Below are 25,070 nucleotides of genomic sequence, written 5' to 3' on the forward strand. Positions count from 1 at the left end.
CTTGTTTAAGATTAAAGGAAAGAGCCTTGATGCGACAAGCGAACCTGGTCGTTTTAAAGGCCTGGTTAAGTCCGAGCTAACGTGGCGACATTGAACACACAGCTTCAGGCTTAGGTGCCAAGATTTTGAATTTCATTTCTTCTAAAGTGGGTCCTAAAATCAGGCCCATTTAGATGTAAGAAAAATGTGAGATTAATTCCTCTCCAATCAATTCTTCAAACAGCGTTTAAGCAATTCATCTTGTGCCTGTTACTTTCGGCCCGAGCCTCCCTCCCCCACCCGCCTTCTGTCTTTTCCTTCTACCCCACTGAGGCGCTGGAGCATTTTTTTTCCCCCCAAGTTATTTGGCCCTATGTTCCATCTCAGGCAGAACAGTGTGCATTTGTTTGTTTCAGGATTGCCGTGTTTATTATTGACGGTCCAGCTGAACTGTTGCAGTTTTAGGGATCGAGTGTTTTGCTTGTTGCATGTGCGTTAGGTTTTCTTTTTTACCTAGATACTGCTCCCATCTTTCTTAGGGATATGTATGACTTGGCTGAATACCTTAGGATGGTACCTTTTAGTGACGGCGCAGGGGTTCATTATAGTGATAACTCCTTTTATTGTATGCTCCTAAAGTACCTAGTGCAGTGCTTCGCCCCAAGTAAACATCCTGTAAATACCACTGAGGAGGAACTCATTTTCTCTCTCCCTTTTGACCCAGGATGTCAGAGTTGATTGAAAAGGAAACTGAAGAGTATCGCAAGGGTGATCCTGATCCGTTTGATGATCGGCATCCTGGTAAGGCTTGTGTAGACTAAGTCCTATGTCTTAGGGGCCTGTTTCTAACCATCCTTAAATTAGTAAATAACGATTTCTAATACTTTACATCGATTAAGTGTCCATTTTCAGCAGAATTCCAAGAACTTGAACATATATTACCTCACCCTCCCAACATCACTGTGAGCTAGGTAGGAGCGTATGCGGTGGTATTCCCATTTTTACAGCTGGGGAAACCGGGGCAAAGAATGTGTAAATGAGATCACAAAAAGTAATGAAGCCAGTAAGAGAACGTGTTTTTTTGTGTTTTAGTTTTTTGGGCTTTTTTTTGACAGCCCTAGTGCTCTGTCTACTACACTGTGCTACCTAAAAATTGAAACCAGAGTAAGTGTTTCTACCGTGGGCTCATTCCTTTTGTAGTTTCTGTCCGGCTGAGTAGTTGGAACTCCTGGTCATCCCTCTAACAAAATGAAGCAGTTTTTACGAAAAAAGTCTTAAATTGGCCTTGAATAATGTGGCAAAGGAAGGAAAAGTGGGAGGTTGTGATTATTTTCCTTTCTGTGGGTGGAATAATCGGCAGTGCCCAAATGCTCCTAACATCTCTAAGGAAAGTGGAAGGGGCGACACGTTTGGTCATTTAACGCGAACTAACGGGAGTGGTGGTTTTTCATTTTGAGCATGGGAACAAACTTGCGTTAGGGGTTGTGGGGTGGGGCTTTGGAGGGTGGGGAAATGATTTGGGGGGAAGAGAGGAGGAGAAAGGAGCTGAAGAGGAGAGCAAGGTACTTGAGGTCAGGAACTGTGTTTTCGACATCTGTTGTGCTCTCCCATGTGCCTCATAAAGTGTTTGGCACACCAGAGGCATCCAGTAAATGCTAATTGAGTGAATGAACGAACTTATTCTCCCTGAAGCACCATCTCCTCCTCACCATTACTGCTGGCATGGGGGTTTCTTGGGGCTCTTGGGGCCTGGCCAAAGACTCTCCTTGTCCTTGGACCCAAAGCCCCATTTGCTTCAAACTCAGTCCACTCAGATATCCTGGGGACCCTACAGGGGCGAGGCCAGGCTGTGGAGCCTTTTAAAATCTCTTGGGCCATTGGTCACGGCGCCACTTTGTAGCCAGGAGGTGCTGGTCACTGTCACTGTGCAAACCTCAGGTGGCTCCCAACTCACTTGGTTTTATTTATTTATTTAGGATATTTAGGTGCTTACTGTGTGCCAGGCACTGTACTAAGCACTGGGGTAGATACAAATTACTCAGGTTGGTTACAGTCCTGGTTTGTCCTGGGCCAGCACTAGAGTCCAGTAAGGATGAGAAAAAACCCTGCCAATGGCAGGGCTTGGCAGGGGGCCTGGGATAGTAGAACTGGCATTTTGATTCCACCTCCGGCCCCTTTCTGGCTCCCGGTGGCAGGGTAGGCATAGCTATTCTGCCCAAAACACTTTGGTGGCAAAGCTATTGGTTAAACTCAGTCCTGTGAGGACGGTGTGTCTCCCTTCGTTCCCCCGGGAGTTATCCCTGTTTCTAATTGGAAGCCCTAGCATATGGAGAGAAATCTTCAATCCTGGGTGTTGGTGATAGTGGCAGTGCAAGAGACCTAAAATGTAATCTGAATTCTGTCACTTGTTCGTCTACTTGCTTTTTTATGGTCTCTTTGTTATTTGTCTATCGAAAACTCTTCTAATCAAATGTGTTCATTAGACATTCCAAGTGTGGGTGCCCAAAAGGAACACATAAGACCCTCTAATTCAGAACTCTCCTACATTTGTAAGCCTTCAGTAGTGTGAAATGGAGGAGCATCACCCAGTACATAGTGGTTGTCAATGCCTAAGAGCATGGGTCAGGGTTGAAGTGGGAAAGTGCATGTGAAACAAGGAATCGTTAGTGGGTTTAGGAAGGAATAACTAATTGCGGATGTCGAAAGGAAAGGAGAATAGTGGCGAAATGGAGGGAAAGGCTGAGTGGGCAGTGCAGTTGTGCACCCTTGTCTTTAAAGTTGTGAAGTTAAACATTCTTTACTTCAAGCCGCATTTCTCAACAACATTCTTGGAGGCACAGAGTTGCTTACTGAATGTTTTGCATGAGCAGCTAATTACTTTGGGCTGAAAATCAGTCCGAAAAAGACCGAAGTCACACTCCAACGTGAGCCCAACGCCTCAGTGCCTGCTACTCTGCAGCATAAAATTGTGGAAAAATTGTGCTGCTTGTGATGTTGTCATCGTGATAGCATTCTGCACAAGTTGCATCAGCATGGCCAATGTCGCGTTGGGAAAGCTGGGACATCAGCTCCCGAAGGAAAGAGGAATCGTCCCGAAGACAAAGATTGACCTCTCCCTCACTGCCGTGGCCATCACATCGTCATTCAGCTAGGAGGCTCGGGCCCCCGTGCTGATGGCATAGCCAACGAGGTTGCCACTTCCATCCGCACTAAGGCGTATTAGCCGGTGACGGGTGGCAAGAGCTCATCCCTAGCACCGAGGGCCTACGATGTTGTCAGGCACCAAGGTGGTGATGACCAGAGCCCGGCAGGGATGGTGCATTCATCCGGTCCGGATGAATGGTAAAATGGTGCCCAGCACGCTCTTGGATGGAGAGGCTCTGCACTGGAGCCCGCTCCAGAGGTGGCCAGAGGAGAAGGTACGAGCACGTTACCGGAGGCCATCCTCAAAATGTTCTGCCTTGACCCTAATGCTTGGGGACTTGTGGCGAGAGGCAGTTCCTCCTTGCGTTGGCTTTTCCGTCCTTTGAGGACAAAGGCACTGCCGCAGAAAAGGAGCAGATGTGGTCGGCCAAAGGCGGCTTTCCGCGCTGCACGACAGCCGGGGCCGGCCTTGTCTCGCACAGCCTGCGCTCAGCCGGGTGCCTCGGGCCTCGGCCTTCCCGCGCACGTGACAAAATTCTGGAAGTGACGGGACTGAGGCTCGTCCGTCGTTTCTGACGGGAGACTCCATCGTTTCCCTTGGACCGCTTCTCTTTGTAAACCGGACGAACGATTTGTGAAGCAGTTCCAACTTCACATTTGTTTTGTAGTGATAGTACCCCGTGAGAAACTCAGTTTACCAAGAGAATTTGCTTTCCTCTTCCTTTTTGCTGTCCCTCTCTTTTTGTTGTGCTCATGATTACTGGGTGCCTTGCCAGAGGACTCGATAGGTTGAAGTGAGGTGACTAACTCATTCCTTTTTTACCCCTTCTCTGTTCCCCTTGGCAGGTCGAGCTGATCCAGAGTGTATGCTGGGCCACCTCCTGAGAATACTTTTCAAGAATGATGATTTCATGAATGCAGTAGGTTTGCTTCTTGCATTTCTCCCAGGGATTTTAATCAGCAAATGTTATACTTTCATTATCCTTTATAATTAGGTGACCTTTTCCCCCCACTGCCCTGGCCAGCAGGAAGTAGGGGAGTGGATGGATTTCTTCTGTTCACTTTTCTTCCCAACTACTAAGTCAGGAGCTTTTCCCACTTGTCAAATACAACAGTTTGGGCCCAAGATGGCCTCTCTTCCGGGTGTAGCTTGTTCACCTGAAAGGTGATGAAAGCTTCCAAGTCATGCTTGCTCAGATTTTGGCAAGGTGATTGACTCACACCGTGACAAGTGTCTTCTCTTGTATTTCTGGAAAAAAAAAAAATTGGGCTAGCCCATTTTATACTTGCTCATCCTTGTCTGAATAATTGAACCAGTCTTTCAGAGCAGAGACTGCAGTGGATGGAAAGGGAAAAATCAAAAAATTATTTCCGTTTATAGAGAAAGGAAACTATCATTAGCTCCATCTTTGGGAGAGGAATTCTACAGATGTCTTGTGTGACATCTAGCGGATGTTAGTTCCGTTTGCCGAGGATCTGGTGACGTGCCTGTACTGATGTACACTCAATTCTTCTGTAGCATGTGTTTTCACTGCCTGATTTGGCTAGAACGTTCTTTCTACAATGCAAATTGGACTGCTTAGAATTTGCGTTCCATAGGCACAAATAGAGCGGGCGGGAGGTGCCGGGAACGAGAGGTGATTGAGTCACTCAAGTTTCAGTGGCGGCACTTGCAGAGCGGACTTGATTTACACTTGAAAACACAGACTCCTTAAAAGTATGGTCTTAGAGCAATACTATCACCACTACAGCCTGAGTAAATGAACGGATTTTGCTTGTCGGAGCTCAGCCTCTGCCTCTAGTGGAACCGGGAAGGCGATTTGAGAGCAGGAGCCCCAGAGGAAAGACCCAGGCCAAGAGAGTGGGTTTGGAGGGAGGGGCTGGGAGAGAAAGGGGAATCCGGAGCGCAAATGGTTGGCGATGGGAGGGAGCTTGCAATAGTGAAAGCACAGCTGTTCATATCTTGATTGTTGGGGGGCTGGAGGGGGCAAGTAGGACATGGGCTGGGGGTTTTGGGGAAGGGTGAAGGATCCCGTGGAAGTGGGGTGAAGCTACAAGAGGGAATGAGGATTCTAGGCCATCCTGGTGCAGGGGGCAACAGGGACGGGGAGTCCTCCCCCGACCCCATATTTTGCCACCCCCAAAGTGAAATCTCTAAGGAGCGTTTTTTCCCCACTTTTTGCCACTTGCTCTGCTTCATCCCTTAGCAGGCTATTAGAGACCGTCAGGTGAAAAACAGAGTCGATTGCCAGGCTTTATCCTGACAATTGATGTTTCTTCAGAGAATCCTTTCTTTGGAGGGGAGGTGACAGCAAGGGGTTGAGGCGCTTTCCCAATCTGTCCCTCAGCTTTAAGCAATGGAACCAGCCCTATTGTAGTGTACCATATTTTGTGATGCTGTGTGTTTTTGCAACTGTACAGTGCCGTGTGGAATTCAGCGAAACAGCGTTACAAACACATAAACATCTAACACTTAAAACCCAATAACCAGGAGTCTACCAAAAAGTTTTGGTCACTGTGGCATCTTCGAACTCTAGCCCAGTAATTTCCATCGAATCAATCGTTCCTATAACACGATTTCCTGATCACCCGAGGTTTCTTCAGGCACACAGCTAGAGTGTTATTAGCAGAACTGGACCTAGTGATACCCTTCATCTGTGATGACTAGGAGTGGGAGTTGCCATTTGACATCCTGTTGCCTCAGCCATTTGGGGTTTCTACCACTTCCTGAATTGCCGAGTTGTTGTCCTTCTAAAATGTGGTTTCATCTTGTGCTTGTCTGTTTGCAGTATGTATATATTGTGTGTGTGTGTGTGTGTTTTGTATTTTGCACTATGCACCAGGAAAAAAAGTCCTTTGATTTCATCATTGCTGCATGAGTAGGAGAGGGCACTTAGTAGCTGCCCGTAGTAATTCATGGGCTTATCGGTTGGTGTCCAGGGCCTTTCCTTTCACAGTTGGCACTTTGAGATGGGGGTTTGGAGGACGTTGAGGAATTAATCAGGTTTGTATGTTCTTCGTATTGGATTTCAGACGTCATTTTCTTCTCCCCACAGCTGGTGAATACATATGTGATGTCAAGCAGGGATCCCACCTTAAACACTGCTGCCTGTAGACTCCTACTGGATATCATGCCAGGACTGGAAACAGCTGTCGTCTTTCAAGAAAAGGTAGCTCATTTAATGAGTCGATACCAACGCGGGGACTCAGCATGCTAGAAATGTCTCGTGATAATAATATTGAGCGGCAGGGTCAATGCGAGGTTATCAGATCAGACATGGGCCCTTTCCTACATAGCGCTCTCAGTCCAAGGGAGGGGGAACTGGTGTTCTTTCCCCATTCAGCGGATGAGGAAACAGAGAAAAGTTAGGTGACTTGCCCAAGGTCACACAGCAGGCAAGGGGCGGAGCTGGGGACGGATTTACAGGCCCCGGCTCGTTGAACTAGGCCACGTTAACACCAGCAGTCCAATACCATCATGTAATTCCCCGTAGGATTAATACCAAGAGGTTGACAAGTTATCAACTGTTTGGTGGTAGTACTATTAAATGCTTCCTGCATACAGAATGCTGTACTAAATGCTGGGAGGGGATATATAGGTGGGAATTAGACACGGTCCGTGTCTCGACACACAGTCTGTTGTCCTGTGATCTTTGTCTACATTTCAGTTTTTAGCTCTCATGCTGTGACTTCTGGAAATTTTAAGTGGGAGGAGGCATTTAAGTCTCCGAGGGCGGTGTGATGTGATTTTGGCTACGCTGAGGACTCTCTTGAAAAAATGTTTTTCACTTATGAGATACCAGCGTGTGCGACACATAGATCATCTAGTCTAGCCCCCAGGCAGGTGAAAAACCAAACTGTCCAGGACAGATGGTTGTCTTGTTTGCTTCCACCGCCTCCCTTGATATCCTAATCCAGTATGACACCACCCTGATTGTCATCTTGAGAATCAACAAAAGTATCTCATTTTTAGTTTAGACCCATTTCCTTTTATCCAGTAGTCTCCGATGCAGGTTTACTTTTTTACTGATGGCACTACTAAGACTAGACTCTAAGTGACTAAGTCACTTAACTTCTCTAGGCCTCAGTTACCTCATCTGTAAAATGTGTGAGGGACCGTATCCAACCTGAATAACTTGTATCTACCCCAGTGCTTAGAGCAATGCTTGACACATAGTAAGTGTTTAACAAGTACTGTAATTATTATTATTATTATTGTTATTATTATTATTATTATTATTATTATTATGTAGTTTTTACTGAATTGTCTCTCCCCTCTCTTCGACTGTACTTTTTCTTAGCCTGTCCCCAGCTTGTGTTAAAGGGCAACCCCCCACCCCTTAAGTGCACAGTACTTTGCACTTGTCTCTCTTGAATTTCATCCTGTTTTTTTCCCTGTTTATCTGCCAACTTTGAAATTTACTCCCATCTTCCAAATGTTAGCAACCTTGCCCAATGGAATGTATTCTGCAAAGTTTATGAGCATGGCCTCAATTCCTATTATTACAAGATATTGAAAAGAACCCATCCCAACCCTAATCTCTCTGGAACCTGCTCATTATATCTCCCAAGTTGACCCTGGGCCATTAATGATTACCCCTGTTTGGGTGTGACCTTTGACCTATTCAACAGTAGACTGATGAAGACCATGCTTTCCTAGGTTGTCAGTGAGGATGTATTTAGGCTGGTGTCTCTAAAACCTTGGCAAAGTCTAGATAAATCACATTGATTGCTTCTCTTTTTGCCTGTGTAGTCAGTTGCATTAAGCTTGTTGGTCTGTAACTATTAGGGTCATCCCTTTTTACCCCTTCTACAAACAGGCACAAAGGTGTGCCCTTTTGTAGTCCTTCAGAGATGACTTGAGACTTCTTGTTAAGGGTAAATGTAGTAATCTCTCCCAGTATCTCAGTGTAACTGTTTCATCGGAAGCAGTGCCTTTTTCCTTTGGGTTATGTGGTCTGTGGGCACCAGCCTCCCCCTACCCCCTTGTACTTTGCTACTCAAAAATAAAAAGTTCTAGTGTCAGACCTCAGTATTTTCCAAATAGTTTTGCAGAAAAGAACAGGCTTCAGAACTAACTGATCTACCTAGTGAAATATGAAGAGGGATTTTTTTTGGTTTTGAGTGACTTTTTTTTTTAATTATAGGAAGGAATTGTTGAGAATCTATTCAAGTGGGCACGAGAGGCCGATCAACCACTGAGGACATATTCTACTGGGCTGTTAGGAGGTGCTATGGAAAATCAAGATATCGCTGCCAATTACAGGGATGAGAACTCGCAGCTGGTAAGGCCCCAATTAGAATGAATTTTGAATGGGTGGGAGAGAGGGTCATAAAAATAAATTCTTTCCTGACATAAATAGACCTCATTTGTCGCCTGGCAGATTTAGCTGTTGCTGGGCTTGTTTGTACCAATAATAGTAAAATTGCAAAGACAGAATGTAATGTGTTCTCCAGTGCTGTGGGTCTTCGTTTGGCTTTTGTGGCAGGTGTCTTTTCCCTTTCTCTTAATTCTTATAGTCTTCATCCTTACTGCTTGATTTGCTTAATCCTAAGTATGTCAGTCAGCCCTGTTTAGAACAATTAATGACCTGTGCCGGGGAGGAGGGAAGAAAGAATGGTGACTTGAAAACAGTTACACTGGGCTTCTTGAGTGCAAGATAGATGGTTAAATTGCGCTTAATGGACAGGGGGAGTATTTTTGTGTGTGTTTTGCAAAGCTAAATTGCTTAACGCCTGTCACTGTGGCACCCAGGCACTTTGGCATTGAGCAGTAGCATCAGATCGAGGTAGGTCAGTGTGGCTCCAAAGTCAGGGGTGAATGTGTTTCCAGGTGTTGTGCTACAGTTCAATTTCTGGAAAAGTTAATTGATGGAGAACTTTTCAGCTTGCTGCATGCTTTATGAGATTAGGGTAATTTTGCCTTCTTCCAAAGAGCCTTGCCAACTCTCCCATGGGGAATGGGGCAACTCTGTACAGGACCAAATCATTTTTTTGCAAAGATTACTATTGGAGGATGAATTTTAACACCGCGGTATGAACAGGGGCTGCTGCCAATTTCATAAGTAAAAGTAAGACTTCAGGGCTTCTGTTTTTTTCATCAGTGCTTCATCCCTAAAGTTTATATTGAGGCTCTGCCGTGATGAAGCAGAGATGAAGTACTGGCACTCAATTTTTCCCCCTAAATTGATAGGTGGCTTTAGTGCTTCGACGGCTTCGGGAGCTACAGGTGCACGAAATGACAACTCGTCAGGAAAACCGACGCTCCAGTCCTCGCAAAGTGCAGTCGGAACCCTTGTTGCCGCTGGATGAAGAGGCCGTGGATATGGACTATGGCGAGATGGCGGAAGAGCAGGATGCGGCCCCAGGAGATGTGGAGCTCTCCTTTAACCTGGATTCGGCCCATAAGACCAGTAGCCGAGTGAATTCAACCACCAAGCCCGAGGAAGGGGCAATGAAGAAAACGAAGCTGGCTAGACAGAGTGAAAGAGATGGGTTCCGAAAGGCCAAGCAGAAACTGGGCTTCCCAGTTTCCGAGCCAGATCGCATGGTGGTCGAGTTGTCTAACAGCAGTTGGTCAGAAATGTCCCCATGGGTAATTGGTACTAACTACACCCTTTATCCTTTGACTTCTGCTATAGAGCAGCGACTAATTCTACAGTACCTGACCCCTCTGGGGGAATATCAAGAGGTAAGTGTAATGGGTGTTAGGACAAGCCGTGTCGTCTTCCACTAGTGAAATGTTGACTCTTTCTGGGGGAATGGAGAATACTATCTGAAAGAGGCTGTTGTGGTAGAGTGTGGCTTAGAACCTTAATTCATAATGATGCCACGTGGCTTCCAACTCCAATATTCATGGTGTGACAGGATGCTACAGTTTCTTTCTGAGATGAGCAGGTTATCCCGTCACAGTCCTGAGTCGGGAATTTTGGATGTGTAGGGGAACGGGGCAGTCAGAATAGGTTTTTGCTGGCTTCCCTCGCTTTCTCTCTAGTATTAAACAAGTATTTCAAATCCCTTTTCAGTTGCTTCCTATTTTCATGCAACTTGGATCACGGGAACTGATGATGTTTTATATTGACCTGAAACGTACTCATGATGTGTTACTCACTTTTGAAGCCCTGAAGGTAAGTTACAAAGAATTAAGAGGTATAGCACCAAAATCTTGGTTTTGAGGGTTCCAGGGATAGTATGCTCCCTACTCTTTGAGTGGCTGTCACCTGAAAATCTGCACCATTAATCTAAAAAGGCTGAATGTCTAATGGTATATAAGACCATGCCTGAAAGTCGGTGAGAAATTAACTTCTAGCCAAAGAGAGCTTACTGTCGTCTCGGGTTGAGGGAAGATGGCATAATCTGGAGGAGTTCAGAGTTGGTAGAAACCATGACCGAAAGGACAGGGGTGAATGTGAGAGCATGGAGGGGGCTAGAGACGACTTCTTGCTCAATTGCAAATGTTTATAATGACTGTTACTTGATCAAAATAAGAATTTGTCTGGAGTAATATCTTGTTGTCCAGACTATTTCTCATTAGCCAGATCATCATCTTTTTTATTTGGTGGTGTTTTTTTTTTTTTTAAAAAAAGGAAAGAGTATTAAAGCTATGCTTTGCAATAGCCGATTCTGTTGGATTTTTCCTGAGACCTGTTGTGAGACTATATTTTTAGTATGGAACAAACTGCACGATTCATTTTAGTATTTAGTATTTAAAAGCTCCTTCTGTGTGCTGAGCACTGTACTAAGTACAGTAGAAGTAAGCATGATCCTGGCTCACAGGGAGTTCAGTTTTAATTTAGCTGGGGAGACATTAAATAATTTTATAAATAGGAGGAAGAAATGGTCAAGTATTAGAATATGCCCAATGATAGGTACAAGACTGAAAAAAATAGTAATAAGTGGGTAAGTGCTGAGGTAACAGGAAGGATATTTGTTTATTCAATCACTTGAGCACTTACTGTGTGCAAAGCACTGTACTAAGTGCTTGGGAGAGTACAATATAATAATAAACAGACACATTCCCTGCCCACAATGAGCTCACGGGCCAGAGGGGCAGGCATTATTGTACATACATGTGGAAATACATTTAAATAAAATAAAGGATACGACCTGGAGAGATGCACAACTGATCAGGGACAGTCTCCTGGAGAAGGTGGGATTTCAGCAGGGTGGTGAAGATGGGGGAGAACTGGTTTGGCGGATAAGTTATGGGCAGGTGGAAGCGGGCGGGAAAGTCAAGAACAAGGCATGGGTGAGTAGCTTGGGAAGAACAGAGTGCGAGCTGGGGTTTAGTGGGGGAAGATAATGGATAAGTAGGAAGGAGGGGGCTGATGAAGCATCTTGAAGCCAGTGGTCAGGAGTTTCTATTTGCTGCAGAGGGTAGGAGTCTGATGACCTATAAAGCAAAACTGACATGGCTGATAACTTGCCTTTCCCCGAAATATGTGTTTTCAGTGACCTCATTTCTGTGTTTGCTCCATTTTCAAGTTCATACTTCATACTTACCAAATTTTCATAATTAAATGTAAGATCCCAGGCTTATATGGAAAGTGCAGTGTGTGTTAACTTGGGATTTTACCACCCATTAGCCGTTCGCCGTTCTGCCTTAACTCGCCAAACTGATTTTGTCAGGGTCCTGGGGCTAAAACCTGAATTTATCATCGAAGACGGCTAGGATTGAATTTTCTAGCATCATTTTGCATGAAAGTATGATAGCTATATCAGCCCATAGCAATATTTTAATAGCCTGCCCTCTTCTCCGGTTGTAGTGCTTCCACATTAAAGTAAAATTAGCATTGACAGGTATCAGCCTATTAAAACTGATTTGCGAGTCTAGATTTAGTGACAGTTCAAGGTGGTATATCAGTTTGGTGACCTTACTTCCAAAGGTTCCCTTTTGAACTGGAGTACGTAAAGGCATTTTTGGGTATATATTAGGCTGGAATGTGGCAGGCAGTGCACAGATTTTTAAAAATTGGTTGAGAACGGAAAGGACTTTGGTCATTACACAAAGTAAAACTGGGGAGGAAGTATTGCTTTTGAAAAGTCTACTGTACAGATGTAGAGGGAAACCACTTGGCTTAATGGAAAAAACACAGACTTGGGAGTCAGGGAACCTGGGTTCTCAGTCTGGCTTTGTTGCTTGCCTGCTGTGTGACCATGGGCAAGTCACTTAACTTCTCTAGACCCCAGTTTCCTCATCTGTAAAATGGAGATTGAAATGCCTGTTTTCCCTCCTGTCTAGACTGTGAGTTCCATGAGGGACAGAGACTATGTACAACCTGATTATCTTGTGTCTTGACACGTAATAAATGCATAATAAATTCCCTTATTATTATTGTCAGTTATTCCAGAGGGTATTGAATGTAGGTTCTGTGGGAGAAATGGCCCCTCTTAAATACATTGTTTTTGACATTAAGTATTCAGCACTTTTATATTTGCTGCCGTTTAATTTATTCATTAATCCATGCACCATCCTGGTGACAGAGCAGTAGTTGTGAGACCCATTTTACTAGATTTATAAGCTCCTCAAAGGCACGGGTCCTGTCCACGGACTATATCGTACTCTCCCAAATGCTTTGTATCGTGCTCTGCACAGAGTAAACACTGAAATACTATTGATTGATTTTACTGATGAGAGAAACTGAGGAACAGAGAAGCTAAGTGATTTGATTAGATGGGGAGCCCATGGCAGAATTAGGTCTAGAATCCAGGAAAGGTTACTAAGACTGTAAGCTCCTTGTAGTCAGGTATATATGTTGTACTCTCCTGAGCGTTTAGTACCATGTTTTGCACAAAGTAAGTGCTCAGTAAGTACGATTAAGATAAAAATGAGAGGATGGCTACACAACCTGTTTTGGGGCTGTCACGCCTCTTTTGGTAGACATGTTTTAGAACTTCCTGCGATATCCAGTTTTTTAATGCTAACCAAGTCAAAGCGGAGGAAAGGAATTGCTGTTCTAGTCCGAGTTACCTGGCAACTGAGGACAGGTGAGAGGCTTTTGTGACTGGTGAAAATGCTATGCTAACCCTTTCTCTCTTCCCTTTAGCACTTGGCATCCCTTTTGCTTCACAACAAATTTGCCACAGAGTTTGTGGCTCATGGTGGAGTGCAGAAATTACTGGAGATTCCCCGTCCTTCTATGGCTGCAACCGGAGTGTCCATGTGCTTATACTATCTGTCTTACAACCAGGATGCCATGGAGAGAGTAAGAACAGTTCTGCCAGGGTGACGATGATATTGGGAACTGAGTTTGGTCTGGATGCTTTCAGTTTCAAATTGCAGAAAAAGAATGTTGATGGCGGTTTTAGGGGGTGTGGTCTGTCCCTTCGACATCATACGCGTATTAGCGAATGTAGAATACGTTCTTATGGCGAGTAGTGTCCATGATAAAAGTTAAGAAAATAACTGTAAAATGAAAGGAGCGCTGAGACTTAGAAAAACGGCAGAGCAGGCGCACAGGCCCCAGTGAACGGGACTCATTGGGGCAGAGAGAGACTGTTGACTGCTCTGAGGTCAGATATGTTGTCTTGTTCTGACACCTGTTGCATTAGCATCAGTCTCTCCTCCACAGATATTTGCCTAATGTATCTCAGTGCCTTTTCATTCTGAGTTTGTGCTGCATATTGGTTTTCAAAATGAATGTACGTTAAGTTGGGGGGGAATTGGCTACAACTCCCCAGCAACCAGTAATTCTGTCAGGTTTCCATGGAGACTCGAAACATTCCCACTTGCTTCAGGACCATCTCTGTAATTCATCGTTTTTAAACGTCTTCATTTGCAATGCGATAGCTTACGTATCTCCGCTAGAGGCAATGGGTCCACATTGGTGTTTTCTTGCTGTTCCCTGACCCTTATTTTTCTTAGTCCAACCAATATGGTCGTGGGTAGCCGTAACTTTTCGAAGCCAAGTGGCACTGCCAAATTATATTTTCAGCATTTAAAGTGTCGTGAAAATAGCAAGCATGAGCAAAACCAAATTTACCGGTTCCTTGGTAGTGGACTTGAACCCTTTTCCTGTACACAATTAGTCACGGTTTGTAGGTGAAATTAATCAGGTTTCAAATATGCAGTTGATGGTTCCAGTCAGGGTTGTTCCTCAAGCTTTGGCTCTCTGCTTTGCAGGTGTGCATGCACCCTCACAATGTCCTGTCTGATGTGGTGAACTACACCTTGTGGCTGATGGAATGCTCCCACGCATCCGGCTGCTGCCATGCGACCATGTTTTTCTCCATCTGTTTTTCATTCCGGGCAGTCTTGGAACTCTTCGATCGGCACGATGGTCTCCGTCGTTTGGTCAACCTGGTACGGGATACCTCTTTGATTTTGAGAGTGCCCTGCAGAGAAAGTAGAAATACGAACCATGCCGTCTGTGTCCACGTTATTGATTCTCCCAGCATGGAGAAGAGGACGTGCTCTCATTCGGCCATTGGACAGCCCTCTGGTGGTACCCGTGCTCCGGGGCCATGACCAGGCCACACTCTGGTGGGGAAATGGGTGTCTTGTCTCACTGGCTCTTCCTAGATTTGAGACTTTCTAGACTCCCCGTCAGACTCGAAAATCCCCTAGCTAATGTCCATAGTTTTGCCAAAATGGCCACCGGAGAATTTCCCTGGGGCTTCAGGGAGAGACAGCTGAGGCTCCCACATGATTCGATCAGGGCTGTTTAGGAGCCTCCCTCCTGTGTGTAAAACACTATACTAAACATTTGGGAGAGGACAACAGAGATATTTAAAATAGCACGAATGTTTCCTGAAGTTTTGCTGGGTTTTAATTATTAATTTTGAATTGTATTTATATTAATGTCAGTCTCCCCCACTAGACTGTAAGTTCGTTGTGGGCGGGGAGGTCTGTCATATTGTTATATTGTATTCTCCCAGGCACTTAGCACAGTGCTCTGCACACAGTAAGTGCTCAATAAATACAATTGACTGACTGACTAAAAGGTATTACTAACAGAGACGATTTGGAGAATCGCATAGGCAGCCACAGCAGAACTTTAAGAATCATCGGTCTAGGCTTGGTGTGGATACGGTTGTTGGAGCTAGGTAAGAGAACTACACCCTCGTGCCAAGCGGAAGCATGTTAGGGTTGCATATTAAGGTTTTTTTTTTTAAAGTGAATCTATTGAAATTTAGATTTCTCTCCCCCCCCATCCTTCCCTCCTTCCCCGGTGTAGATCAGTACGTTGGAGATTCTCAACCTGGAAGATCAGGGGGCTCTTCTGAGTGATGATGAAATCTTTGCCAGCCGCCAGACTGGAAAACATACTTGCATGGCTCTGCGTCGATACTTTGAAGCTCACCTGGCCATTAAATTGGAACAGGTGAAGCAGTCACTCCAACGGACTGAAGGTGGTGTTCTCGTTCACCCGCAGCCACCATATAAGGTGAGCAGGGAAGGGGAGAGGCCATATTTGAAACTCTTCCTTGGGCATTTTCAAAGGTGCCTCCGGTGAAGAAAGCAAGCTTCAACTTTGTGGAATTCCCATAGACACGAAACACTAGATTCAATAAAGAGCATTTTAAAAAAGTGGTATGTAAGTGCTTAGTATGTGCCAGGCACTGTACTAAGTGCGGAGATAGATGCAAGCTAAACAGGTCGCACATGGTCCCTGTCCCACGGGGGTTGTGGGGGGCTCATAGTCTTAATCCCCATTGTACAAATGAGGACCTGAGGCAGAGAGAGTTGCAGTGACTTGCCCAAGGTCACACAGCAGATGAGTGGCAGAGTGGGATTTAGAATCCAGGTCCTTCTGACTCCCAGGCCGGTGCTTTATCCACTAGGCCACTCTGCTTATGTGCAATACCTGAGGTTTTTAAGTGTGCATTTGACTCATGCTTAACTGGGAACGACTATTATTCTTTCCCAGTTCACCAAAGCTAAGAGATGAACTCAAGCATGTGTAAAAGAAAAATGCCAGATGGCTTGCTTCTGCCTGTGTTCGTTCTTTCAGAGTGAAAGATAACATCTCTGGGGAGGGGTGCCCTGAGAGAATTCTGGACTCGGTTTATCAATTCTCAGGGGAATGAAAATAATTTCTGCGCATCTTAAACCTATAAATTAAAATTAGCTAAGAAGCTGTTCTTTCAACTAGTAAATATTTTTCTTCCTTTGAACTTGATCTTGGAAGAATTTAACCATCCAGTTTTTGTGCTGAGAAAAATGAACTGAGGCTCTTAGAGTTTTTGACTTTTCATTTCCGACAAAGCGTAGTACCACGATAATTTCTTTGAGGGTGAATATTTGGTTTCCCTCACTCAAGATGCTGGGGGTGATTGGAAAGCAATTTAGGTTCTGTGAGTGGGTGTGGTTAAAATTGTGTAGAAATCATGTTGGCCCTCAAAATTCCTGGCCAGTGCAAGGCTTGAAGATAACGTCATTCTTAAAAAGACCATCTTCCTTTCCTCTAGGCATGTAGTTATAACCACGAGCAGATTGTAGAGATGATGGAGTTCCTGATAGAGTATGGACCAGCACAACTGTACTGGGAACCAGCTGAGGTGTTCCTTAAACTATCCTGCGTGCAGCTCATGCTGCAGCTGATCTCTATTGCGTGCAACTGGAAGACCTACTATGCAAGGTGGGTCTGGGAAAGAGGGCTTGAATTCAGCTTCCCTCCTTAAGATTGCATTGGTCGTTGAGCTGGAGGTATGTGAGTGAGGAGAGTGATTTAGGAACGTGGGCCACCCGGATTTGAGTTTGGCCTCCTCGCCAGTTGGCTGAAACCGGCCTGCCAGGGCTCTTTTAGCCTGGGATGCCTAAGAGTTTTTTTAGTTTGTCCAGCTACTCAAATATGCGACTACTATGTATTTTACTGAGGTCTGTGGCAGGAGACAAAAGCAAACAATCCCCAAGATTTTCTTTGATCTTTGTTATGACAGTGGGGTGTTTATTTTTGTTGGCTCTCTCCATTAATGGCCTCAGATTCTCTTCTGTTCTCATTTTTGAAAAAAAAAAATCCAATAGGCAAATGGGGACTAGTGCACATGAATTTTCTTGTTGAAGGTTGAGCCTCACTGTCTCCAAGTGTTCTTAAGCCACTGACCTTCCGGAGCTGGGCTAACTGGTATGACGGAAGTTGTAGGGGAATGATCAACCGTCTCGAAGGGAGAGAAGCGGCGTTTTGTTTACTTTGGCATTTTCCCTCAGAGTCAGACGCTTGTTCCGTATCCACAGACAGAAAGAGACGGTTGTTCTTCAGACTACAAGTTCATATGCTCAATCAATCAGTCGTATTGAACGCTTACTATGCACAGAGCACCCTACTAAGCTCTTGGGAGAGTACAACATAACAGTAGAGTTGGTTGGCACATTCCCTGCCCACAACGAGCTTAGAGTCTGGAGAACCGTAGGATGTCAGAAAGTTCCGGAAGGCCCCTAGTAGACCCCACCCTGCCCCGTGTATAAGTTGGCGAGGAATCAGGTGGCGTGTGTATTTACTGGGTATTTCCCAATGTGCGCTTCTGGGGTCTCTGCCTCTTTAACCCATTCTTCTGATTGCCCCTTCCAGGAATGATACAGTGCGCTATGCTTTAGATGTACTGGCTATTCTTACCGTGGTGCCCAAAATCCAACTGCAACTGGCAGAATCAGTAGACGTGTTGGATGAAGCCGGCTCCACTATCTCTACCGTAGGTAAGTTGGCTTTGGCTTTTTTGTCTGGGTGACGTTAGTCCCGTCCCTCTGCTGCTCGGCTGGCCACACTGCCTTGAGGCCTGATGCCATCTGATAGGAAAATAGTGAAAGACTTCAACATCCAGTCCTTGTTAACGGGAAACCTCCAGGGTATGTGCAGCGTATTTGTATGAGTAAATCAGTATTTCCACCATCGTGTTTGGTGACCAGGAGAGTTCTCTGTCATCTAAAAGTGACAGCCGAGCTTCAGGATTAGCTCAGTACTAACGTAGAAGCTGTGACGTAGCTGACTCTTCACTGTTAATCCAAACGAGTCTTGGTGGTTTCCTAGATATTTTCGGTGGGCTATGCTGTGACGCAAGGTGTGGAGTGAAAATAGTAAGTCACATGAAGGACGCTAAGAAATCGCTCTGTCATCGTTTTCTCTGTTTCTGGAGAGCCATTGCTGAGGGCTTGGGTCTTATTACTAAGCCTGTCCTCTAAAGACCATTTGTGATGGCTTCTGGAAAAGTTAAACATCTCATGACTGTCTAGAGTACTTCGTACTCTAGGCTGGTCTTATAGCTGTGATTGCCAAGATTAAAAAAAAAAAAAACCCACCAAAAACAATTGTCCTCTCTCAGAGGAGCAGAGGGAGCCAAATTCTTCCAAACTCTAAACTCAGAAGGTGCATTGCCCCCAAAATGTGTTATGTTTTTACTTTAGGAAAAGAGTAAATTTATTTTTCTCTCCCCCCCCCCCCCCCGAAAAAAACAAAAAAAAACCCCAAACAAACAGGTATCAGCATCATCTTGGGAGTGGCTGAGGGTGAATTTTTTATTCACGATGCTGAAATTCAGAAATCGGCTCTTCAGATCATCATCAACTGTGTGTGTGGCCCAGATAATCGAATCTCCAGCATTGGGAAGTTCATCTCCGGCACCCCTCGCCGGAAGCTGCCCCAGCCCCCAAAGTGCAGTGAGCACACGCTGGCCAAGATGTGGAACGTGGTGCAGTCCAACAACGGCATCAAGGTTCTCCTGTCGCTGCTGTCGGTGAAGATGCCCATCACCGACGCTGACCAGATCCGGGCCTTGGCCTGCAAGGCCCTGGTGGGGCTGTCCCGCAGTAGCACCGTCCGGCAGATCATCAGCAAACTACCCCTTTTCAGTAGCTGCCAGATCCAACAGTTGATGAAAGAGCCCGTGCTGCAGGACAAGCGCAACGACCACGTCAAGTTCTGTAAGTACGCCGCCGAGCTGATCGAGCGAGTCTCCGGCAAGCCGCTTCTCATCGGCACCGACGTGTCCCTGGCCCGGCTCCAGAAAGCCGATGTGGTGGCCCAGTCCAGGATCTCTTTCCCGGAGAAAGAGCTTCTCCTCTTGATCCGGAACCATCTCATCTCCAAAGGGCTGGGAGAGACCGCCACAGTGCTCACCAGAGAGGCCGACCTACCCATGACTACCGCGTCTCACTCTTCTGCATTTGCCCCCGGGGCGGCCGCCGCCTCTCCGGTCTCCCTCCCCCGCACCCCGCGAATCGCCAACGGCATTGCAGCCCGACTGAACAGCCATACTCCCGGAGGCTCCGCGGCCGCTTCCGTCCACTCTCAGGCCCGGCCCACCCAGGGTCAGCTCGCCCTCCCCGGCCCATCTTATGGCACCAGCTCACCTTTGGTCGGAAGGATCAGCTTCATCAGGGAAAGGCCATCGCCCTGCAACGGCAGAAAAACCCGCGTCTTGAGGCAGAAATCGGACCACGGCGCCTACAGCCAGAGCCCGGCCATAAAGAAGCAGTTGGATAGACACCTGCCTTCCCCCCCAACCCTGGACAGCATCATTACCGAATACCTTAGAGAGCAGCATGCCCGCTGCAAGAACCCCGTTGCCACTTGCCCTCCCTTTTCTCTTTTCACGCCTCATCAGTGTCCTGAACCCAAACAAAGGCGGCAAGCGCCAACAAACTTTACCTCCCGGCTGACCCGCAGGGCAACCTTTCCAAAGTATGGAGGGGTTGATGGCGGATGCTTTGACAGGCATCTTATTTTCAGCAGGTAAGGCTATGGAACCGGACACCTCCTGAGGAAAGGGAAAACACGACTGGTACTTGGGTTGGGGGGCTGGGGGGGCGGGGGGCCGGAGGGGAGCGGGCAGGGAATGGTCGGAACATGAAAGATGAAGTTGGTTCCGAATCAACTGCAGTACAGTGAGGTGACCCGCGAGAGGATAAACAGCAGCCATCTCTTATAGCCGAGTAGTGAGATGCCCAATGCTTGCGGTGCTGCACGTGTCTTTGCTCTTAATGATTTTCTTTCCTCTTTTCAGAAATTGTAGAGCTCAGGATCTCTCCAAGATGTCTGTTCTTATGCCCACTTGGACACCTCGAGGTGGTTTTTTGGGTTAGCCCATATTTACCATATGTTCGAGTCTCTTGGGAAACCCGCACTCGCAGTTCTAAAATCTGGATGGATTAAATCACCCAAGTAATTTGGTCCTTTCAGTTAAATCTGTAAAGGGCCTTTTCCATCTCCTTTATCATTTAAAAGGCAACTTCACCAGTCAGGCCCTCTGCAAGTTCACTATCTCAGAACAGTTTGTAAAAATTTGGTTGCAGGATCTCCCTATTTTTTTCCTCCCTCCCTCTCCTGGTTTCCCCCCACCCTGCCCCCAGCCCCCAACCCAGTCTCTCTCCCCCGAGACCCAGTTGGTCAGATTTCTTTTCCTTTTTGTTCTCACAGTCTCCCTTCACTCCTGCTTGCTAATGAATTACTTCTCCCCAACCTTCTCCTAGATTCCGCCCCATTTCAGTGTTTCGGGAAGCCAATGAGGATGAGAGCGGCTTCACTTGCTGTGCTTTTTCAGCCCGGGAGAGGTTTCTGATGCTAGGCACATGCACGGGACAACTCAAGCTATACAATGTGTTCAGCGGGCAGGAAGAGGCCAGCTATAATTGTCATAATTCGGCCATCACGCACCTTGAGCCATCTAGGGTAAGGACCGGTTCTCAGGCTACTGGAGCTCCTTTGCCCCGTTGCTGATTGTATTTTCACCACATTTGTCTCATGGGGGAAATGATCATATCTTCTTGCTCACAATTAATAGAACCCTTCAGGGCCCCAGCAGAGTTCGACCAGAATGAGGTCCTTCTGCAAGAATTCTCGAAGTAAAATGAACCACAAGAGAAATATTTTACTTTAGTTTTTTTTTTAGATGCCCATATGGAAATACTTCATTTTCAGACTTATCTTTCACCTCCTAGTCTCTAAAAAAGCAGTTCATGGAAACAGACTAAATATCTCTCTCTCTGGGAACTGCATTTCTTGGAAAGAGTCGTCCTCTGACCTCTCTACTACCCAAACACAGTCTTTGCTAAATAGAGCTACCGTCATCTGGAATAACCTGACCTAGGAAGCAGCGTTACCTAGTGGGTAAAGCATGGGCCTGGGATGTAGAAGGACCTGGGTTCTAACCCAGATTTGACACCTATCTTCTGTGTGACTGTGGACAAGTCACTTGACTTCTTTATGACCCAATTACCTCATCTGTGACGTGGAAATTGACTGAGAGCCCCATGTGGGAAAGGGACTGTGTCCAACCTGATTGGCTTGTATCTACCCTCATGCTTAGTACAGTGCCTGCCACATAAAAAGCGCTTAACAAATTCCATAAAAAAATAAAAAACCCCATTATACAAATCCACTAGACTTGAGCAATTGCCCCATGGGTCTAGAAATGGTAAATAATGATCAGTTTAACCTTTTTGCCTTTAAAAATGTCGCAATAGTTAATTTGAACACCTCCAAACGCATCGATTTATTATTTTTTTTCCCCATGGGATTATGATCATTGGGCTTTTTAAACAGCAGAGTTGTGATGCTGAAGTGCCCACTCAATCAATCGGTGATATATGGTGAGCACTTAATGCGTGCAGAGCACTGTACTAAACGCTTGGGAAAGCAAGTACGATGCAACAGAGTTGGTAGATGTGATCCCCACCCTCAGGGAGCTTGCAGTCAGTTCATCCATTTTTTACACTTCAGAGTGCAGCCAATGATCTGAAATTAAATGAAAACAAAACAGTAATGTTCTGATGTAATCTTCAAATGATTGCTGCGCTCTGTAACGACTGCTGTTGGTGCCATTGGTACCCTGCCCGATGCACAAACGGGGGACGATTAATTTTGTTGGGACACTTCTTACCATCCCCAGAGATAAGGAACTATCACACTTAGATGCTTGCTCCACTTAGGCGAGGGTCTTACGATTGACCGACACTCAAAACGGTAGAGTTTGAGGAAACAACGAAGTGATTAGAAAGTCGCTTTTAAACTCGGGGTAGGGGTTCTCACCATTTCTTTCCCCGAGTTGTGCCAGCCTTCATGTTGCTGGCTTATTTAGACTATCAAGATGCACCACTATCTTCAGGTCTAGTCAGACATCTCCATGGACTGCTAGAGTGGGCTTTTTCTGTGGCATGCGCAGTTTAGCTGCTTCCAGACTCCCTGTTTCAGTACCCTTTGCCCAGGAAGAATCATTCTAGGCTATCCAGTCAATCAGTGGTACTTATCGAGTGTGTACCGTGGGCAGGGCACTGTACTAAGCACTTGGGAGAGTACAATACAACAAAGTTGGTAGACGGCTTACCTGCCCACAACGAGCTCAGGCCGCTCTGGTAAATGTTTGTGGTAGGCGTGCTGTGCACAAGTGTAAATAGACATCAGAGTATCCAATTTTAACCTTCCTTTCCCTGTTGTAGGATGGATCCTTGTTGCTAACATCTGCCACTTGGAGCCAGCCTCTCTCCGCCCTCTGGGGGATGAAGTCAGTGTTTGATATGAAGTAAGTACAGGAAGTGCTTAGACTTAGGACATAGGTGGTTCCTGGAAACGGGGTCACAAGTCGGAACCGGTTTTTCCACAGAAACAGTGGGATAAATGAGGGTTTGGTTCCTGAATCAGGGTCAGCTATCTTTTTTTAAAAAATCAAAATGATCTGGAGTTGGCGCTCAACCAGTTGTAGATGAGTAATATAGCTTCATTAATGTCTTTATTTTGGAAATAGCAATCCTGCTGGCATTAAAACGACATAGTTAAGAAAAAAAGATACAAACAAATATAGTATAGTCCTGCACTGTGCAACGTGCATTACCCCTACGTGCAAGTAAGAAGCAACGTGGTCCAGCGGATAGAGCTGCCACTTGTCTGCTGTGTGACCTTGGGCAAATCCCTTAACTTCTCTGTGCCTGTTACCTAATCTGTAAAATGGGGATTAAGACTGAGCTCCATGTGGGACGTAGACTGTGTCCATCTTGATTATTTTGTGTCCATCCCAGCGCTCAGAACAGTAAGCGCTTAACAAATGCCATCTAAAAATCTAAAACCCACAGATGAATTTTAAACCCCCTCTTTAAGAGAAAAATTGGGCTCATGGGTGTGTCTGGATGAAATTTCCAGGGGTTTTTGAAATGATTGGGAGTCATCCTGGTCACACGGTGGGCTGTGGAAGGGATCAGGGGGACAACACCTGCAGTTACCTCGGCAGGGGCTACTGGGAGCAGTAGGGAACGGGTGGGAGGGGTTCAGCAGCAGCCCCCCACCCCACCCCTTTGCAGCTCTTGTCACCAGCAGTGAGGGCAGGAAAGAAAGGGTAGGAGGGGCATGGGGTTGAAGCCTGAGTTGGTGAGGGTGGGTGTGTGTGGAGGGGGGTGTGTGTGTGCGTGCACACACGCGTGTGTAGGGGGAGACAGGACGGGGGGAATGACGAGAATGCCACCTGGAGGGAGGGGGCAGGGTTATGTATTATCCTATGAGCTTGGTGCTGTTAATGTCATGCCCGACGCTGTCAAGCTGAAACAAAGGCATGCGTTCCAAGCCACCAGAAGTGCCCTTCATCATAACGTGGACAGTCGTAAGCCGAAGACTGCCTTGACTCTCTGTGCATCATTTTAGCCCGTCTAAGCGTTGACGTGGTTGTTTTAAAAGGAAGAAAGTTGGCAGCGGTGACCTCCATTTTGGATGAATTTGCCTGGGAGAGGCCATCCCAGAACTGGGCTTGGACATGGTCCAGAGTTTTTCAATTCTGAGTGCAAAGTGCAAAGGTCCATGTCTGTATCTAGCGGCACCCTCCCTTGGCACAACTAAGCCTGATATTGGCCACACAGCTAGCTCCCAAGTGCGTTTGACGGCTCACTGTCCTGCTGCCTCTCTGCCTAGGGAGATTTCAAAGCTGAAATGTAGGAACAGTGGCCTTGTTAACTCTGTTTTGATGATGAATAGTGGAGCGAAAACATTCACACTTCGGACTGCTAGTGGCAGACCGGAGAGGGAATGTTATCCCACATTGCTTTTCAAATAATAATAATAATAATGGCATTTTATTAAGTGTTTACTATGTGCAAAGCACTGTTCTAAGCGCTGGGGAGGTTACAAGGTGATCAGGTTGTCCCACGGCGGGCTCACAGTCTTAATCCCCATTTTACAGATGAAGTAACTGAGGCACAGATAAGTTAAGTGACTTGCCCAAGGTCACACAGCTGACAAGTGGCAGAGCCGGGATTTGAACCCATGACCTCTGACTCCAAAGCCCGTGCTCTTTCCACCGAGCCACGCTGCTTCTCAAATGTCGTGTGCATATTTGGTGAATGTGTCTGTGGCCTGCAATCTGGTCTTGGAAGGAAACCTTAACCTTGTCCAGGAGCAAAGAGCTGATTTCAGAGGAACGTGATTTATCATCTTGTGTTTGCCTCTAGGCATTCCTTCACAGATGACCACTACGTGGAGTTCAGCAAGCACTCCCAGGATAGGGTCATTGGCACAAAAGGAGACATTGCCCATGTAAGTACCCGCGAAAACACAGGTGTCCGATATAGTCGTTTTCTGCTCTAACGCGTTGCTTGATTTGGCTAGAACGCGAGGGACCATTCTCCCTGAAGCACAAGTCTGTGCTGGGTATAATTCAATCCACAAATAGCTGCAAGTTGGTGTGGTATGGGGCAAAAGGGGCTGCGTGAATGTGTGTTGTCAGTCAAGGCCCGATGCTGCCTATGCTTCCCAGCCTCTGCCTCCCAGTACTTTGTGTTCAGGCATCTTTATAGCACTTCATGCTGTAAACAGCCGAGCGGTGCAAGGGTAAAGCATTCTGCTAGGGGTGGGTATTTACTGAAACAGTAAATAATGATAGAAAGATGCCAGTCACGATGGTACCATTGGACCGTCCGCCCTTTCCCAAGCCCATTCATCGCCACTGAATCACTAGTCACTATAACGCAATATTCCCATAACCCAAGGGTCTTCAAGAACACAACTACCGTGTTTCAGGTGAAGCAGCCTGTTCAG

General features: G+C 46.2%; 1 protein-coding gene across 6 annotated transcripts in view; it reads left to right on the forward strand.

The window, feature by feature from the left end:
* Positions 1-25,070, forward strand: part of DCAF1 (DDB1 and CUL4 associated factor 1) — a 63,182-nt gene that overhangs the window by 23,432 nt on the left and 14,680 nt on the right. For 5 of the 6 annotated variants that reach the window (XR_005457181.1, XR_005457182.1, XM_038770849.1 and 2 more), the window contains exons 3-17: positions 704-780; positions 3,970-4,043; positions 6,180-6,293; positions 8,271-8,408; positions 9,317-9,814; positions 10,149-10,250; positions 13,170-13,328; positions 14,246-14,425; positions 15,300-15,509; positions 16,534-16,703; positions 17,634-17,758; positions 18,536-19,790; positions 20,528-20,726; positions 22,493-22,575; positions 24,485-24,569. Coding sequence is in view for 4 of the 6 variants with exons in the window: in XM_038770849.1 (XP_038626777.1) it covers positions 704-780; positions 3,970-4,043; positions 6,180-6,293; positions 8,271-8,408; positions 9,317-9,814; positions 10,149-10,250; positions 13,170-13,328; positions 14,246-14,425; positions 15,300-15,509; positions 16,534-16,703; positions 17,634-17,758; positions 18,536-19,790; positions 20,528-20,726; positions 22,493-22,575; positions 24,485-24,569 (3,469 nt within the window). In the remaining 2 variants the exon portion in view is untranslated. Of the gene's footprint in view, positions 1-703; positions 781-3,969; positions 4,044-6,179; positions 6,294-8,270; positions 8,409-9,316; positions 9,815-10,148; positions 10,251-13,169; positions 13,329-14,245; positions 14,426-15,299; positions 15,510-16,533; positions 16,704-17,633; positions 17,759-18,535; positions 19,791-20,527; positions 20,727-22,492; positions 22,576-24,484; positions 24,570-25,070 lie in introns of those variants that run through there. The other variant, XM_038770852.1, reaches the window with a different exon arrangement.

The sequence above is a fragment of the Tachyglossus aculeatus genome, chromosome X2 (assembly GCF_015852505.1).
Source record: "Tachyglossus aculeatus isolate mTacAcu1 chromosome X2, mTacAcu1.pri, whole genome shotgun sequence".
Classification (NCBI taxonomy): Eukaryota; Metazoa; Chordata; class Mammalia; order Monotremata; family Tachyglossidae; genus Tachyglossus; species Tachyglossus aculeatus.